The sequence below is a fragment of the Protopterus annectens genome, chromosome 6.part0 (assembly GCF_019279795.1).
Source record: "Protopterus annectens isolate FY-2018-M chromosome 6.part0, PAN1.0, whole genome shotgun sequence".
NCBI lineage: Eukaryota > Metazoa > Chordata > Ceratodontiformes > Protopteridae > Protopterus > Protopterus annectens.
Window position 1 is genome coordinate 1,180,656,352 of NC_056737.1, and position 19,750 is coordinate 1,180,676,101.

The 19,750-nt window shown below is 41.6% G+C and overlaps 1 protein-coding gene across 1 annotated transcript in view; it reads left to right on the forward strand.

The window, feature by feature from the left end:
* The window catches only part of ARPC2 (actin related protein 2/3 complex subunit 2), an 855,630-nt gene that overhangs the window by 51,031 nt on the left and 784,849 nt on the right, over positions 1-19,750 (forward strand). Inside the window, exon 2 of the mRNA XM_044074812.1 lies at positions 17,702-17,736. Within this exon, the coding sequence (XP_043930747.1) occupies positions 17,702-17,736 (35 nt within the window). The remainder of the gene's footprint in view (positions 1-17,701; positions 17,737-19,750) is intronic.

Below are 19,750 nucleotides of genomic sequence, written 5' to 3' on the forward strand. Positions count from 1 at the left end.
ATATGTATATGTATATGTGTGTGTGTATATATATATATATATATATATATATATATATATATATATATATATATATATATATATATATATATATATATATATATATATATATATTTACACGCATGTGTGTGTATATATGCACTTTCGGCTGTTTCGTTAGGGGTCGCCACAGCAGATCACCAGTTTCCATTTCTTCCTGTCCTCTGCCTCTTGCTCTGTCACACCAATCACCTGCATGTCCTCTCTCACTTACCTTAGGCCTTCCTCTTTTCCTGTTACCTGGTAGCTTCATCCTTAGCATCTTTTTCCATATACTCAGCATCCCTCCTCGGCACATGTCCATACCAATGTAATTGTGCCTCTCTGGCTTTGTCTCCAAACCTTCCAACCTGGGCTGACCCTCTAATATACTTATTCCTAATCCTTTCCACCCTTGTCACACCCATTGCAAGTCTTAACATCTTTAATTCTGCCACATCCAGCTCAAACTCCTGCCTTTTGTTAGTGCCACTGTCTCGTCTCACTACCCTCTTGTAGACCTTCCCTTTCACTCTTATAGGTACTCGTCTGTCACAAATCACTCTTGACACTCTTCTCCACCCACTCCATCCTGCCTGTACTCTCTTCCACACTCACCGTTACTCTGAAACTCTGAACTATTGACCCCAAGTATTTAAACTCCTCCACCTTCGCCACATCTACTCCTTGCATCCTCACCATTCCTCTATCCTCCCTCTCATTCACACACACATATTCTGTCTTAGTCCTGCTGACCTTCATTCCTCTTCTCTGTAGAGCATATCTCCATCTCTCCAGGGTCTCCTCCACCTGTTCCCTACTCTCACTACTTATCACAGTACCATTTGCAAACATCATAGTCCACGGGGACTCCTGTCTGATCTCATCAACCTGTCCACCATTGCAAATAAGAAAGGGCTCAGAGCTGATCCTTGATGTATCCCCACCTCAACCTTAAACGCATCCGTCACTCCCACCACAGACCTCACCGCTGTCACACTACCCTCGTACATATCCTGTACCACTGTTACATACTTCTCTTGACACTCCTGACTTCCTCATACAATACCACAACTCCTCTCTAGGCACACTGTCATATGCTTTCTCCAAGTCTACAAAAACACAATGCAACTCCTTCTGACATTCTCTGTACTTCTCCATCAACACTCTCAGAGCAAACATCGCATCTGTAGTGCTCTTTCCCTGCATGAAACCATACTACTGATCACTAATCATCACTTCCCTTCTTAACCTTGCTTCCACTACTCTTTCCCATAACTTCATGCTGTGACTGATCAGTTTAATCCCTCTGTAGTTACTACAGCTCTGCACATCACCCTTTTTTTTAAAAATTGGTACCAAAACACTTTTTTTCCTTTGGCATCCTCTCACTTTCCACGATTTCATTAAATAGTCTGGTTAAACTCCACTGCCATTTCACCTAAACACCTCCACTGCCATTTCACCTAAATACCTCCATGCTTCTACAGGTATGTCATCTGGGCCAACAGCCTTTCCAATTTTCATTCTCTTCATAGCTATCCTTACTTCCTCCTTGCTAATCCGTTGTACTTCATGATTCACTATCCCTACATCATCCAACCTTCTCTCCCTCTCATTCTCTTCATTCATCAACCCCTCAAAGTACTCTTTCCATCTCCTCAACACACCCTCCTCGCCAGTGAGTATGTTTCCCTCATTATCCTTTATCACCTTTACCTGCTGCACATCTTTCCTAGCTCGGTCTCTCTGTCTAGTCAATCGGTACAGGTCCTTTTCTCCCTCCTTAGTGTCCAACCTTTCGTACAACTCTTCATATGTCTTATCCTTAGCCTTTGCCACCTCTCTCTTTGCCATGCACCTCATCTCCTTGTACTCATGTCTACTTTCTTCATCTCTCTGACAATCCCACTTCTTCTTTGTCAACCTCGTTCTCTGTATACTGTCCTGTACTTCCTCATTTCACCACCATGTCTCCTTGTCGTCCTTCCTCTGTCCAGATGTGTTAACAAGCACCTTTCTAGCAGTCTCCTCACTAGCTCTACTGTAGTTACCCAGCTATTTTCTAACTCTTCACTGCCACCCAGTGCCTGTCTTAACTCATCCCTGAACTCCACCTCACAATTACGTTTTCAATTTCCACCATTTGATCCTTGGTGCTGCCCTCACACTCATCCTCCTCCTCCTCTTGATCACCAATGTCTTCCTACAAACCACCATCCTATGTTGCCTAACTACACTTTCCCCTGCCACCACTTAACAGTCTCCAATCTCCTTCATACTGGCCTTTCTACATAAGATATAATCCACCTGTGTGCATCTTCCTCCACTCTTGTATGTCACCCTATGCTCCTCCCTCTTGTTAAAATACGTATTCATCACAGCCATGTCCATCCTTTTCGCAAAATCCACCACCATCTGACCTTCTGCATTTCTTTGCTTAACACCATACCTACCCATCACTTCCTCATCCCCTCTGTTCCCTTCACCAACATGCCCATTGAAATCTCCTCCAATCACCACTCTCACCCTTGGGTACAGTCATCACCACTTCATCCAATTCACTCCAAATATTATAAAACATTTATGTTTTTGAAAAATATTAGGTTGTTATATTTTAAAAAAAATTCTGCTTTTAGTCTTAAAATAGAGCTGATCGAGATGTTAAGTCCTGAATAATTAGCAGCCTTAGTTTGGAGTTGCCATCTCAATTCTTTTAATTCTAAATAATCGAGTGCTCCCCCTTTCCCCTAAGGACACCCGATCAGTGATGATAAATTTAAAACTATGTCCTTCATGTATTGCAGTATGTACTGCTAAAGCATTCTTAATTTCTTTTTTCGTGTTATGGGTTTTCTATGCATTGTTAATTTAAATTGACCCTTCTCTCCTCTTTTCTTATTGTAATGTCCAAAGTATTAATTACATCCTCACTTTTTGTGATGGTAAATTCCAGAAAGTGTGTGCTTTCTTTCACAAACAGAAAAAAAAAACCTCTCTAATTCTTCACTATTCCCTTTCCAAAAGATATCATCTAGATAACAGACGTAATGTGACCTAAATTCAGCATATGGGCCATGTATGATGTATTTAATTTCCCAGAATGCAAGTACAATATTGGCAAATATGGGGGACATGTTGCCCCCATAGCCACCCCCTGCATTGTTTGAATAGTTGCTGTTCAAATGTGATGACATTGCTATCCAACACCAATTCCATTAAAGTTCTAATAGTAAGTATGCGGTCGTGTGCTAAATGTGTATGCTGACATAAATAGGAATAGAACCATGCGGTATTACAGAGAATAAATCTCTGTCAATAGTAACAAAGATTAAATCATCTCAATACATTCCTTTGGAAATTTTGCTCATCAAATGCTCTGGCATCCACTATAGGTCTTAATGGGGATCACTAAGATCTTTGTATCTTAAGAGCTCCAAATATGGTTGGTATTCTAGGATTTTTTATACTTAAATAATTGTACTCCAATACTAATCTGATCCTTCATTAGTTCTAATAATATATCTACCTTTCTATAAATTGTTCTTTTCATTCAAACTTATCAGTAGGTGTCTGTATGTAATAAAATGAACATTTTGTTGTTGTAATCATTTACATTCATAACCACAAGACCTATGCCTTTATCTGGTTTCACCTTCCAGAAGATGACTAGGATTTTAAATTCTCCCCTCTACAGAGGATGTTTTATTTAAACCCTCTGCTGCTGAGGTCCTTAAATTTTTTAATAAGAGGTTGTAAAATCTGAGTGAACCATTCATTAAGTAATTCTTCCTTCTCCGGTTTCTACTGTAGGAAACATGGTACAAAGTCATCTCAGTAAGGTTTCCACAAACAAAGTTTCAAACGGTGGCAGTGAAGCTCAAATTAAAAAGGGGGGGGGGGGGTCTTCCACAACCAAAGACGGTCCAAAAGTCAGAGTGACTGTTGGTCCATATTGGTCCATTTTGGTCCCCCCATCCTATCCTGGCAACCCTCCAAACTTTTCCATCATTGTAGGCCACCATTTTTTCACTGTTTTTATATCTTAGACAAATGAGTTCTAATTCTTATTCTGCAGGGAGTACAGTTGGCAGTAGGAATCCTTTTTTTTCCTTGGGATTCCGTCCACCCTTATGTTACAAACCAGATGTCCTTGTTTCCTCCAATTTAATAGCAGAGTTTGGCTCAGAGAGTGATAAAATCGGACTATATGGGCAAGGGTTTTAGTTAAAGATTTCTCTGGTGCCAAAGGAGAGAAAAACTGGAGAACCATCCTGGACTGCTCCTTTTTCGGACTTCTCAAACCCTGTTGTGTTTCGGCCCTTTGGAACATTTTATAGGCTCATAGATTAGTAGGGTAACATTGGACCTAAAGATGCTCCATATCACATTCCATTTTGATAGGGATTCAGACATTTCTTAAGATTTTCTGTGTTTGGCTTATATGATCACTTTTTTGTCTTTGCTTCTAGTCTAGCCACTGCCTCAGAGATGGTTATAGAATACTTGGCTCCAGTGGTTGCTCACTGCAGACTTAGACATTCCTCTCTTAACTTACTTGGATGGTTGTTTTATATTGTAGGCATTTTTTCTAGTTATCAGGATTCCCTGACATGGGGCAACGAAAGTGTCCTCTCTCTGGTTTCAACTGAACATGTATAAATCTTCTCTAACTTATTCCCTAGTGTTTCTGGGTTGTTTTCTAGATCCTTCAGTAAGAAGAACATTTCTTTAATTGGACAAGGTTTAATTGGACAAGGTACAGAAGTACAAGGAAGTCTTTCTGGACTTCTCCAGCCAGGGAGTTTCTCTGGGTTCTGGGGTTCATGGCTTCTGTGATTTTTATGACTCTCCTAGCCAGATTTCACATGAGGAAAATTCACCAGTACCCCAAGTCGGTCTAGACTCAGCATCAGCGTTCCTTATCTTTTCAGATACCATTTCTGGGATTTGTCAAAGGGAGTTAATTTAGTACTTGGACCAGTTTTTTCTCAGTTCAGATCTCCCCTTCTCCCTTCACAATGCTTCACAGTCAGTAACAGAAACTACAGACCTTGTTTAGGGAGCAGTTTCAAAAGTGATGAATGTCTGAGACGTGAGGAATTCCAGGGGCAAGAGAAAGTACATTAGTGTTAGAGATGTTAGCAGTAGCCTGTGCTGTGAGAGTCTGTAATCATCTCTGGTCTCCAGGACCCCTGCACGTTGTGACAGACAATGCCGTATTGATGTCATACTTAAGACTTGTTATCCCTTTACCTGTTTGTCATCTTTCAGACATGCTGTGATTGAACAGAGCACACAGGTGTGGTGTCAGTTCATTTTGTAGTTCACGAGAACACAGCCAGGGATATAGTCGTGTCCCATGGAAGCTGTATTCTTGTATTATCTTTCAGATGTGCTGTGATTGAACAGAGCACACAGGTGTGGTGTCAGTTCACTTTGTAGTTCATGTAGAACACAGCCAGGGATATTGTAGTGTCCCATGGAAACTGTATTCTTGTTTTATCTTTTAGACGTGCTGTGCTGTGATTGACTGGGAGGTCACACCTCAGCTCATTTTGACTCTTCAGGCTTCATACATTCAGCCAGAGCAAAACATTGCAGCAGACCATCTGAGACGAATCTGACAGACCCTCACAAATGGAAGCTACACTCCAGAGTCCTCCAGAAATTGGTCCAGCTGTGGGGAACACTTCAAATAGATCTGGTTACCTGTTTTCAGAATAGTTTGTTACAAGGAATCCTGGAACAGAATTTCTTTAAAACAGGCCTGGAAGATGGATGTTTTTTCATTCCCTTTGACGGACATATTCCTGTGTGCTTTCCAATAATTCAATGTTTTTTAAAGATTCTTAGGGACCCACCAAAGATTGTGGTGAAACTTCATTTTGGCCAAGTTAGCAGTGATTCTACCTTCTGAAATTGGCCAAGAGCAATTACCAGAACTTTCCCTTCAGGATGGACTTGATACATCCCACCCTGAGAACACTTCAGCTCACTGTCTGGATACTAGAGTTTTAATACATTTTGAGTTCCTTTTTTCTGAGTACATGCAGTAGGTACTAAAGGGACTGAAAAACTTGCTACTAGAAAATTGTGTATGTGCAGTTGGAAAAGATTTCCTAGTTGTTGCCACTCAACGAACCAGGACACACTCGAGGCCCAGTTGCCACTGGTTCTTGATTATTTATGAGTAATTCTCTGCTAGCTTTTCTTCTCTATCAGGGTTCATCTTTCTGCCTTTTCTGTTTGTCTGCTCTTGGATCTGCCCTTCTTTTCTGTATTAAGGTAAAGCAGTTTTTCAAAGGGATTTCATATGTTCGTCAACATCTGCAAGAAGAATATGATGACAGCCCCATCTCATTTTCAATGTCAGGGTTTCTATGAGAACTAAGTCTTTCATGCCTAAGCCAGACTGATGACCCCCTTGTATTCTTTCCAGAATCTAAAAGCAAGGGAGAAAGAATTTGTCATACTCTGGATGTCCACAGGCAGCACAGATAGGGTGTATATTACATTATTGAATCTGTAAAAGTTAAAACGTCTCATGGTCGAAGCCATATGATCAAACTTCTAAAAGTTCGAAAAGCTAAAAAAAAAAAATAGTAAAAAACCTAACTGACCACTTTAAGCTGGGGGGCAAGCCCCCCTGCACTCCCCACGTGGGGAGGCTGCGCACCCCCCCCATTCTTTAAATATACATGGGGGGGGCTGCACACCCCACACACCCCACTCTTTAAATATACCAATTCCGAGATCGCACTACAGTGCAGGAAAGAGAAATCTTCCTATTCCGCACTGTACAGAGATCTCCATTGAAACGTTCAAACTTTTAAAAGTTAGATTATATGGTGTCTACCATATGACTTTCAAACTTTTAAAAGTTCGGTAACGTAATATACACCCGCTCAAATACTACTAGGACGGAACTAAATCCTTCAGGAAAGCCTGATAGCAGCTCGTTTCTTGTGTAGGTAAGAAAAAAGGACAGCCATTGTCAAATTGGACAACTTTGAGCCAGTTGTATCATGCTGCCAGTTGTGTCATGCTGCCAGTTGTGTCATGCTGCCAGTTGTGTCATGCTATTTCTTTGCTGTACTCACCATAACACATCATTTCATGCACTGTAACATTGCAAACTCTGTCCTTTATACTCAGTGTAACAGAGCAGTTCAATGTTTGTTTTGTTTTTTTGGGTGGCCCTGCTGAGCTTAAGGATATCGATTTTTGCAGTGTCATACAGCACTGTAGGAGGGATAAACTTCCCCAAACAGTGCATAACTCTCTTTGGCAAACAATGTTTTGCACTTTTAGTGATTTCTGAGGAAAAAGTGTTGCTTGTCATAAAATAAATTTTAATTGCAGTGGAATTAGAGCCTTGAAGGTGAATTGCTTTCGGGGCTTTGTAAATCCATGTAGTGTACTTTTGGTTTTGCATCTTCCTTACAAGACACATGGCCTTGCTTTTTTTTGGTCTGCTCATGCGTTTTAGCATCTCCTCGGGTTGGGCTGAGGCTGTTTGGCGTGTTGCTGCTTAAGTTATATGATCTGTGGTCTCTGTTTTGCCTACTTATGTTCTTGGACTTCAACATTGCACATGCAGTTGAATGATTTTTATGAAACGGCTGCTTCCCTTTATATGAAAATTGTGCGAGCTATGTATTTTGACTTTAAGTTTAGAGGGTGGAGTTTGATCTCCCTTTTTGGTTGCTTCTTCTCATTAATGCCACAGGTTCTCAGGTTTGTAGTTGTACAAGTCAAAACCCTCTTCTAATTTACACTGTTAATTGCTACCAATTCTCCTAAAACAAAAGTTAGAAACTTAATACGTCTGTCAACATACATTATTTAACTCAACGAGAGCTGATACTTTGAATACCTGGTCCAGATCGTGGTTTTTAATTTTATTTTCATTACTCTAGCAGTACAGGCAGCTGTCATTATATTGTCTCTGTGTCACCAGATTTTGTAGATTAGCAGTGAAATCAGGGTTAAAACGAAATGTGTCTGGTGTGTTTCTCCCTGGGCCTATGCTAAAAATTGGCTTTGTTCAAGTTGGACTTTCCCGGTTAACAAATGTTAAAGTAAAACTTAATTAATTTAAAAATTGTACCTCTTGGACAAGTAAACAATAAATGAAATAAAGCCAGCTAAATGCCTGGAGGCTTATCTTGGGCTTTGAGGAAATCTGGACATAGGCTGTCACAAAGATGTCCTTCAAAGCTCAGTCTTGCATTCTTCAAATACGTGGTAGCAATGTTTTCTACTCTGTTTTACCAAGTAAGAAAGTGATATATCCATTTTCATAATTCATTAAACCTGGCATATCCATTTTCGTAAGTTGTTCAACAATAGTGTTATGGAAACAAATTCTGGGCAATAGGTGTTCCATATCTAGGTTACAGTAAAATGCTGAACTACAGTTTGTTCCCCCCCATGTCACGTCAAGAACACGACTGCTTTCTCAGACTTATTCTCCTTTTCATAATGGGTAAACTTGTTGCCCTCCCTGTAACAGAAATTATTTTCTGTTCAGTGACCTAAATTATCCCTCCATTGATGGGGAAATGGTGCAACAGACAATTTTGTGTGGAAGCTAGTAGATTTTATGAGCATTATCAGCCTAGAACATTCAGTAATAAAACACAGCCAAGGTTAAGAAAACATGCTGAATACTCCTGGTAAATGTCCTTGCCAGTTCTGAACAAAACAGCATACCCACCCCCTTTTACTCACTGTACACTTCTCATTTGTACAGTAATTGAAACCTACTAAATTGAAAAAATACATTTGTAAAAGATTGATTGAACTGCAGCTTTGATCACTTGAACAACATGTTGATTAACTGGGACTGTATATTAGCACTAACACACACAATCAGCCTTTTGCTGATTTATTGCTGACCGTTTCTAGTACTTGAAGCAACTGTATTGATAAATTCTTTTGCATAAATCTAGTTGCAAGGGGTAAAAAAAGATCAAATTATTGAAGCAAAAAACAAGTTGTACAGTGTATTCAAAGACTATCCAGCCCAGTGCAACACAGTTAAATTAAGCTTTGTCAAAAAGAAGTTGGAGTTAGTGTAAGCAAAGCTTCTTTCAAAGTAAAACTTGCTGTCATGGTGGCTAGTAACGGGCTGATCACAAAGAAAAATGAGGGAGCAGGAACATAGTATGCTAGAACAAACAATATTGCCATTAAAGAGAAACTTAACCCAGTGGCATGCAGATTCAGCACAGGTTTAAGGCTGCAAAGGGTAACCCCAGCTTTTTTTTTTCCCAGCAATGCAATCCCACTTGAAGTTACTTGGAAAATACCCACCTTTGCTCTCTAGAAGGTCCGAAACTCCAATTCCATGGAACTAGATAAGAGTTGTAGGCTGAATTTACATAAGAAGTAGCCTAGCATACATCTTGTATGTTACCAACAGAGCATTGAAATCTAGCTATGTCCCTGATATCTAGAAATAGGCTGTCACAGTTCCAGCCCACAAGGAAGGCCCTTGGATAGATCCCAGTGGTCACAGACCACTCCGTCTTACATGCATGACGTACAAAGCGTAGAAAATAATCATGGCATTCGTTTTCCCTGACCTAACCCAGTAAGTTGTCTCAAAGGTAGACAATCCTGCTTAATCTCATGAATATCTTGAGTGCAACCACCTCACTGTATGAAAACGTCTGTCTTTGTAGCTTACCTTGATCCAAGTTTCTGACACTGTACCCAGTGACGAGTCATTCAGTCCTTTAGGGACCCACAAGTCCGAGAAGCCAGTGCAAGTTCAGACTCTAATTAGAAGCATGGCCCATACATAACAGGTAAGGAAAGGAATTCTGTCCTCTGTTCTTCATTCCCAGTGAAGTCTATGAAGGCCGTGTTTGGGGGCTTACTCTTTCTTGGCATCTTTTTGTTAGACATTAGAATGGACACCAACATTCTGCTTACCAGATATGCAGATGTCTGCAAGCTGTGGTGGATTCCTTGCATCTGCTGACAACACTTCCCTTCAGATGGCCTTTAAGATTACACAAAAACGGTGCGGTATAAATGTTCCCTGCAGGGACAGCTCATGCTGGCACTTGGCAAAACCTTCCTGATGGCTTTATATATACTTTTGATGGCAACAACTAAAAATGACTACAACTAGACCTTGATGACCTTGCAGGTAGCTTTATATATACTTTTGATGGCAACAACTAAAAATGACTACAACTATTTTTATTTATTTATTTATTTTATTTTACATTTGTTGACCGGGCTAGTCTAGCTGGATACATTTCCATTTTCAGTAGAGGCCCGGGGAGAAAAGCTCCACAGTATATATAAAAAACATACAACATTTGAAATGTAATACAACAAAAACACCAGGATAATTGTAAAGACAAAAAAGAAAAATTAGCATGCAAAAACAAATTACTAATAGGAACTAATATAATTACCTATAAACAAACTAAACTAAACTAGACCTTGATGACCTTGTAGGTAGCTTTATATATACTTTTGATGGCAACAACTAAAAATGAGTACAACCTAGACCTTGATGACCTTGTAGGTAGCTTTATATATACTTTTGATGGCAACAACTAAAAATGAGTGCAACCTAGACCTTGATGACCTTGTAGGTAGCTTTATATATACTTTTGATGGCAACAACTAAAAATGAGTACAACTAGACCTTGATGACCTTGCAGGTAGCTAACAGCCATTTGATGCAACAGCTGTCATTTGCATAGCATGTTGAGTTGGTCAAGTGGGGCCGTGATCCCTGCCACTGTTCCCTATGTACAGCTGTTATCAAGTCATTTTTAGAATGTGATGCACTGTGTTCGGACTTGTACACCATCTGGTACAGAGAAGGTACAGTGATTCTACACCAAGAGAATTGAAGGACTACAAAAGATGGTCTCTCTTCTGTATCGGTTTGCTTTCTTTAAGGAAACCTGTGCCTTGTATAAAAAGCATTAAAAGACTTTTTAATTTAAGAATACCCCCCTTCACACTGGTGAACCTGCACATAAGACATTCAGCATCGGTAAAAATTGGAATCAAACTGTGTTATGTAAGGTGACTCACACTTCTCATCTGAACTTTGCCCAGCAATATATAACCCTTCAAGAAAGCGGTGGATGATTGTGGGCATCTCTAATTCAGCATGGAAAAGGGGGCGTCTGGGCTTCTTGAATATTCACTAGTAGTTTTGCTGGGTTTCATCTTTGTGTTGGACTTTGAGATCTGGAGTGTCCTTAGGACCACAGAGTTATGGATGGTCTTGGGAAATTTGATACCGTGAGAAATTAAATTTGACTAAGCACGTGCTGGTCTTGTTTGCGCTGGTGCTACCAGTGTTACTACCAACCCAAATGTGTCGTCATGGTATTTGGGTAACGCTTGTTTACTGATTGTGGGATAAGGGGAGGGGGATGTCTGTTGAGCAGGGTTATTTTTAGAGTGCATATCCAACTACCACATAAGAATGCAAACATTGGATGAAAAATAAGATTTATTTAGCAGAGCCACAAAGTCTTTGGAACTGTTTGTGACAATAATTGTAGTCATTTTGCTTCTAGGGCTAACAAGAAAGTGATCCAACCAAAATGTAGTGAGGCCATGCAAACGGGTCTATATTACATCGTCTAACTTGTATAAGTTTGAACGATGTAATATCGAACCCAAAATTTCGAAACGCAAACATAGCAAAGCCACGGCGCATTGACACCCCCCCCCCCCCAGGAAAAAAAATTGGTGGTCCGTTTTTGGGGCTTTGCTATTTCCTCCACTGTGGTGCGATCTCGGAGTTCGTGTATTTAAGTGGGGGGGGGGGGCACATAGTTTTAGATTAAGTTATGTTTTTTGTTTGTTAGGGAACAGCGATTTATTTTTTATTTTTTTATTTTTTTTCCCCTGGGGAAAAATATCACTGTTCTGTGTGTTCGTTATGCGGTTTTGGGCTTTTGGGTTTGATATTACATCGTTCGAACTTGTACAAGTTCGATGTGTTATAGACCCCATGCAAACTGTATAGAGAGAGCGAGAGAGATTTTGTGTGCGTGTGTGAAATAGGTCAGAATGTCAAGCAGTAGTAATTTGTTTGCTAATAAGGTACAATTTTTAACTTTGTCATTTTAACCAGACGGCAAGTAAGAGGTAAAGGGCAACATGTAGGAGGCTGAGGTACAGTTGTTGGGATTAAATAACTGCTGGTTGTGAGGACAGTGAATTGAAGAAATTTGTGGGTCCACCAGTTCATAGGTTCGTAGGTGTGTACTAGGCTAATGGCCCTGGAGCCTTTACAAGCCTAGCCCAAAAAAAAATTGACCAGGCACCATGCCACCTGATAGTTCACAGTGCCCCTATCCAGTAGGGCAACTGGAGTGATCCCTGGGGTGAACTTTGTTACCCATCCACTCCGTCAAGATTTGTCTTGAAGATGGCCAGCGAGTTGCTCTGGTTGACATGAATAGGAAGTTTATTCCAGAGTATGGGCAGTCTTTGGGAGATGAACCTGTCCCTCCAGCATGTTCTGTTAATTGTGGTAATGAGGTTGTGATCTCTGGAGCATGTGGTGCAGGGGGACTGAGATTTCTTTAGATGTAGCATTTCAAGTAGGGCTGGGTCTGACATGGCTTTGTAAGGCAAGCAGAGATCACCTCTAAGTAGACGACAAGAGACTGAGAACAGCTGAAGATTCTTGAGGCTGTCTGTGTAGGACATGTGTTTAAGGCCTAGGATCCTTTTTGTGAGGTACTTTTGTGGCCTCTCCAGCTGTTGTATGGTCCGGTACATACCAAATGGGGAGTTGTATTCGATGATTGATGACCTCTTTCTTTCTGAATGTGAAACCTTTGGTTATAAGATTTGCCATGTAGAAGGACTTTCTGACCACAGTGGCAGTGTGGTGGTCGAAGGTGAGGTGGTTGTCGCCCTGGGTGCCCAGATCTCTTATGGCCCCTTCAATGTTCAGTGGACTCCCATCATTGTGGTAACTTGTGGGAACTGAGTTTTTTTCCAAAAGGGATGATAACGCATTGTTTGGCATTAAACATAAGGCCATGGTTCTGTCCCAGTCATTGGTCTCAGAGAGGCCCTTTTGTAGGCTGTCTGCATCACTTGGGGAGTTGATAATGACCCCTAGCTTGCAGTCATCAGCGAACTTGGTCAGCCAGAGTCCTCCTGTGCTGGTCTCTACTTCTGAGAAGTAGATGCCAAACAGGAGAGAGCCCAAGACCGAGCCCTGTGGGACCCCACTAGTGACTGGTCAACAGTCTAACGTGGAATGTGCAACTTTTACTCTGTGGGTCCTTTTTGTGAGCCAATTTGCAACCCACCTAGTGATCTAAGGATTGATGCCTAGTTTGGGGAGTTTATTAATGATGCCTGAGTGGGGAATGGCATCAAAGGCCTTGGCCAGGTCAAGATTGGCTGTATGCACTGCCTTACCCTCATCCACAGCCTTGGTGACTGCCTCGAAGAAGTCAACCAGGTTCAGCAGGCAGGATCTCCCCTTGACAAATCCAAATTGCGTGGGGTCAAGAGTTTGGAGATTGCCTATATCTTTGTTAAGCAGGTCCCTGATGATGGACTCCAGAGCTTTGCATGCCGGCCTCGTTAGGCTAATGGGGTGATGGTTCCCAGGGTCTGTAGTTGCTCCCTCTTTATGGAGTGGGATGACTGTAGCATTACGCCATTCGTTAGGGACATATTTTGAGGTAAGGCTGTGATTGAACAGGGCATACACATGTGGTGCCAGTTCATTTTATAGCTCATGTAGGACACAGCTAGGAATATTATCAGGTCCCATAGACCCTGTATTCTTGGCTTTGGACAATGCAGCTTTTACCTGTGCCACAGAAATGGTGGGGACCAGGCTTTCGTTTGGTATTGTGATAGGACCCTTGGGGGGGGGGGGGGTAAAGTTGGCACTGAATGTCTGCCAGTATGTTGGCTATATCTGTTGGCTCAGTATAGGAGATGCCATTGTGCAATAACTCAAAGCAAATCTGGGTATTGCCTTGGAGGTTTTTGATATAGCTATAGAAGGCTTTGTGGTTTGTTTTTGGTGTTGGCCACAATTCTGCCTTCATAGCTGGCTTTGGAGGATTTGATAAGGGATCTCAACCTTTTGTTTAGACTGATAATATCTTTTACACTACTAACCTGCCTGTTTAACACTATATATTAACCTCTTTTATGCTTTCAGCCAAGACCTTTTTGTTGTCATGACTAGCTACTATGGATATTTTTTTAACTTTAAATTGTTTTTTGATACTGAAGCTTTTCTCCTCAGCCCCTGACTGAATTTTGATTGTCATCTAGTCAGATTTGTACATGAAAAATGTATTTGCATTTGTATTTTGCCGTATTATACTATATTAGTTTTTAGTTTTATTTGTATAGATAGTATTATTAATGACTTCATATATTATAGTGTATTAGTCTGATAGTGGAGCTTTTCTCCTCGGGCCTCTGCTGAAAATGGACATGTATCCAGCCAGACTAGCCCGGTTAACAAATGTAAAATAAAAATAAAAATAAATAATAAATAAGGGAGGATTTCCAGTCTTGTGACTTCATTTTTTTTATTTCTGCAACAGTTTCTTCCTTCTATTGTAGAGTTTGATGGTTTGGAACCACCAGATTGGCTTTCCTTATTTGGAGGAGTGCGTCTTAGTTCTGTTTGGTATGGCAAGCTCCATGCATTTGTGTACGTGCTCGTACAGTGCAGTGGTGTATGATTTGGCAGTCATGCAGCTGTTTTCCATTGGCATGGGGCTGAAGTTTGCCACCTCTGTTTTTCGGAGCCCAAAGTCGGCTTTAGAGAAGTTTTTCGGGGTGGTCACCTTAGCGGGGGTTGTAGGTGAGATGGAGATTTCAGTTTGTGGTGGGATTTAACCAGGGAGGAATTGACTGTAGGTGTGGAGCAACAGTCTCCCAAGTTTGTGATAACCAGGTCGTGGATGTTGCTTCCCTCTAGTGGTGGTCAGAATGAGCTGGTCCAGACATTGGAATTGATAAATTCCAGAAAGCGTTGGGCCTGTACATTGGTACTTGAATAGTTTTCCCAGTTGATGGAAGGGTAGTTTGAAGTTACCCAGTATGAGAGTATTGGGTTGGACCTTGATAGATTCCAGGGTGCTTGGGAATTTGGAGTGAGAGTCTAAAGACATGTTTGGGTTTCTGTAGCAGGCTATGACTTGTATCATCGTCTTCCCAGTGTTGTACCTGAAATATCTCTGATGCATTATGCTGGGCTACCAGTCTAGAGGTGTGAGTATCCTTTAAGAATATGGAGACACCACTGTCTTTGGAGCTTCCAGACGTATTTTGGGGCTGAAAGGTATGGAATGAGTTGTAGCCTGGGAATTCAGGGGTGCTTTCTGTCTCTCTAAACCAGGTCTCTGTTACAGCACATATGTTGACATTCTCCATTTTGAAGAGAGCTTCGAGCAAGTGCATCTTGAGATTTAGACTTCTAGCATTGAGCAGCATGACTCTCAAATTGCATGGTGGAATTTTGGTCTTTGGAACACTGCCTAAAAAAGGCACTGTAGGGGATGGCAGGAGGCTTAGCCAGTACCTGGAATCCCAGTGGTGACAAATGCAGACGGTCCCTGGCAAAGCATCGAGGTCCGTCTATCATGTTGTCCCAGGCAGACAGATACTGGATCCTCGTAGAATGACACCAGAAACTTAGCCAATTGTTGAAGTCAATCATTTTCTGCTCGTACTGTGGTATCATTCTAGGTGATGGTAGAATACTGCTAAGGGCTAGGGTCATACCTACCTGGGCCACATAATCAGAGAGTTCCATCACATCTCTCTTCATGTATTCTAGGGAGGTACATCTCTGGTCATTCACACCCACATGGACAATGGCGGAGTCATATTTGTACTTGTGGAGGGACCCGAGTGCATGCGTTATGTGGTGGATCCTGGCACCTGATAAAAAACTGACTGTCACCTTTTCCTTGCTCATCCTAGTGAGTGGGACATCAGTGTGCCTCACAATTGAGTCTCATATGATTAGTACATTGGGCAAATTGTTTTGCCTTAAGGGCTTAGGTTGAGGGCCACACTGTGGTGGTGAACTGTGTTCTGGGGGTGGTGGTCTAGTGCATTTCTGTCTCAGGGGCTCTCTGTTGTTTGGGTACATTTTTATTGAGAACCTCCACGAAGGTGGATGTATGGTTTGTGTTTCTGTGTGTGGGTTGTGATGGGTGGTGTTTTGGAGGGCTGTGTGTTCTTTGTAGTGAGTTGCAGGTATTGACCTTCTCTTGACCAGCTAGTCCAGTCTTGGTTGGAGTATGCACTGCCTCCAGTTTGGTGATATAAGTGTATCTCTCAAATGTTTGAGTGTTGGCAGGTAAGAGGAGAGGGTTGTCTGTGTACATTAGATAGTTGCCACACTGCCTCAGAGTACCAGACGAAAGCACCGGAAATTGCAAGTGTGCTATAAATACTACAAAGGCCTGTTAAAGTGCTAGTTGATTAAGCTAATTGAAGTGCAAGAAGTAAAACAAACAAGCACATTCCAAGGGAAAAATTGAAGCGCAGACTTTCTGGCACCGGTAATACTTTACCTAAGCTAACCGCCGCTCCACTGTGCGCAAACACTGGGTTTTAAACCAGAAAGTTGAAAGGGATGGAAAACTGCCCAGACGGCCAGTAATCTACAATTTCTGGGCTAGAAACCACTCTTGTGGTAGATAGGCTACCTAGTGCTTACCACTCCCACTGACAAGCTAGAAGGCTCCCCTCCAACACACAAAGTTCTGGGGGGCTCAGAAGCTTACAAACAGTTCTGGATACAGCAAATCTGTATCTGGACTAGACTAGTGTTAAACTGGTCATTTTTCCAGTAAGTTCTCTAACTTTAGGCATGGTGCATACCTTTCTGTTTGCCTGTGGTGGATATGAGCACTTTGTCTTGTAGAGGGAAAATGGTTTATGCATGTCACACGACAGCATATTTAAATGGTTTATGCGCGTCACATGACGGCACATTTAAATGGTTTATGTGCGTCACACGATGGCACATTTAAATGGTTTATGCGCGTCACACGACAGCACATTTAAATGGTTTATGCGCGTCACACGACAGCACATTTATTTTAGCAGTAAAAATTATCGTGTAATTCATACTGCCTATTTGGACTACCAATTGGAACGGAGAATGCTGCTGATTGTCACTGAATTTTATGTTAAAATGGGAGTTTTTCTCCCTGGACCTCCATTGAAATGAACACTTGCTCAGCTGGTGGATCCTGATTAACAAATGCAAATAAATGACCCATTTTCATACTCATGACGCGTGTTTGTAAAGTTGAGGCAGGATTGTGTGCATAGTCGGTCACACCTGGCAAAGAATGGAGTTCTAGATCTTGGTCAGAGTGGAGACTGAGAAAGTGGTAAGACTGTCGAGAGAGTAAATATTTGGTAAATGGTAAGATACAACACGCACAGGCTTCCATATGTGGCTGGAGTATGACACACACAGGTTTCCACGTGTACCAGTGTAGTTACCTCTCTGCAGTGTTAATGGGATCTTTCAATCCATGTGTTTAAAAGAGTTAGAAGAAAATACTGTCTTAGAAATGTTCTGTTCTGTATGTAAAACTTATAAAAAAGGAAAAAAGACTTTGTGTGTTTATCATGCTTTAATTCTGCTTTTTTCTTATTTTTCCAGCAACAAACCAGAGGTAGTGGAAGTGACGTTTGCAGGTAATGCCAGTTGCAGAGGAGTTTTTTTTTTATATATAGTGTCTGTTTACAATATACAAAATGCATCAAGGTGAAGTTTATTTTATTTATTTTGAATTTGTTAACCAGGAGAGAGCATTGATCCATTAGACCCATTTCAGTCTCAATCCTAGGAAAACAAAGTAGTTGCATGACATAATCTGCAGAGTAAATGACAAAATGCAATATATACATATTTTATATGTAATGTGAATGTTGTAGTTGATGTGAGGGAATAAACACAGTAAATGACATTATATGCAGAGTGATTGAAAAAAACAGTATATACGTGCAATAAACAGTGTGTGTATGTGTGTGTACATATATAAATGAAATCAGAGTTGGCATGTTAAAATAGAGCAAGGTATACTGACAAAAGAAAGGCATGAAAAGAGTGAGTTATATAACCAGAGAGATAGCAGTCGCATGTTCCTAGTGTCTTGAAGTTTGCTTTTATTTGTGAATGGAAAATGGGGTAAGAAGTACGATCTTTAAGGAAAGAAGGGCGAGATTCCTACAGTTTGGGACAAGGACTGAGAAAGCATAGTCTGACAGTGGAGTGAAGCCTGGTTGGAGGCATTGGAGGAGAAGACATTAGTGGCTAGATGTCAAAGGCTGTATCTTGGTGCATCTCAGAATAGCCTGGAGGCTATTGGAGAGGAAGGTGTCATTAAATAGTCGAGATACAAGTAGAAAATCACTACGTTGTTTCACTGGTACCCAGTTTGCTTTTTTCAGTGGCGGTAATGTCTTTGGGAGGGAGTGATAAATCCGCAAATAGCATTTGAAATTGACTGAATACTAGATACATTTCCTTTAGAAGCTGCAGCAGTTAGTGGGAAACAGTGTGCCAGTAGACTACCTTTACCTAAGGCATTTCTACAGGGTCTGGCTAGAAAATTGGTGATCCTATTAGCCCAGTATAGGACAGAGTTGAGTGTGCCTGCCTGCCTGTGTGTGTGTGCCTGCCTGCCTGTGTGTGTGTGCCTGCCTGCCTGTGTGTGTGTGCCTGCCTGCCTGTGTGTGTGTGCCTGCCTGCCTGTGTGTGTGTGCCTGCCTGCCTGTGCCTGCATGCATGTGTGTGCCTGCATGCATGTGTCTGCCTGCCTGCGTGTCTGTCTGCGTGTGTGTGTGCCTGCCCGTCCGTGTGTGTGGGTCTTTCTGCCTGTCTGCCTGCCTGCCTGCCCGCTTGCCTGTCTGTCCACCTTGCCTGCCTGCCTGCGTGTGTACCCTTCGTGCCTGCCTGCGTGTGTACCCTGCGTGTCTACCTGCCTGCCTGCGTGTGCCTGTGTGTCTGCGCGCCTGCATGTGTCTGCGCCTGCCTACCTGACTCTGTGTGTGCCTGCGTGCGTGTCTGCCTGTCTTTTTTTTTTAATTTCTCCAAGTCTTTTGTGTTTCCAATACCATGATGGAAGTGGACCCCATTACTAAGTCAAAGTGCACTTAAAGTTCATGAAATTGGTATTGTTTCACTCTGTTAGCCAAAAGTGCTTTTTGCAGCACTTGCAATGTGCCCAGGAATCACTCATCCTGCAATTCGTACGGTGGTAGATGAATTGGTAACAAGTCTAAATACGATTGCTCCTTCTGCTATTGGAACTGTCTGGGTATCTTTCTTCCACACGGCTCTCGTTTCTGCCTGCAGATCAAGGTATTTTATGACTTTGTGTCTTTCTGTACGCAAGAGACTGTAGTCACTGGGTGTGGAGATTTCAGTGATCAGTGCTACTTTTGTCTTCTTTTCTTGGACCACTATATCTGTGTTTCTAGCATCTGTATTTTGAACTGTTGGTATTGGGTGATCCCATATAATATAATATATACTTGATTATTTTCTATGATTCTTTGTGGCTCATGTTTCCAGTGTTTTTCAACCACTTCGAGATCATAATGTTTGCACACTCTCCAGTGTAACAGCCTCGCCACATTATTATGCCTTTCAGTGTACAGTCCCTCTGCCATTAGTGCATCGCAACCAGCAACAAGGTGTTCAACT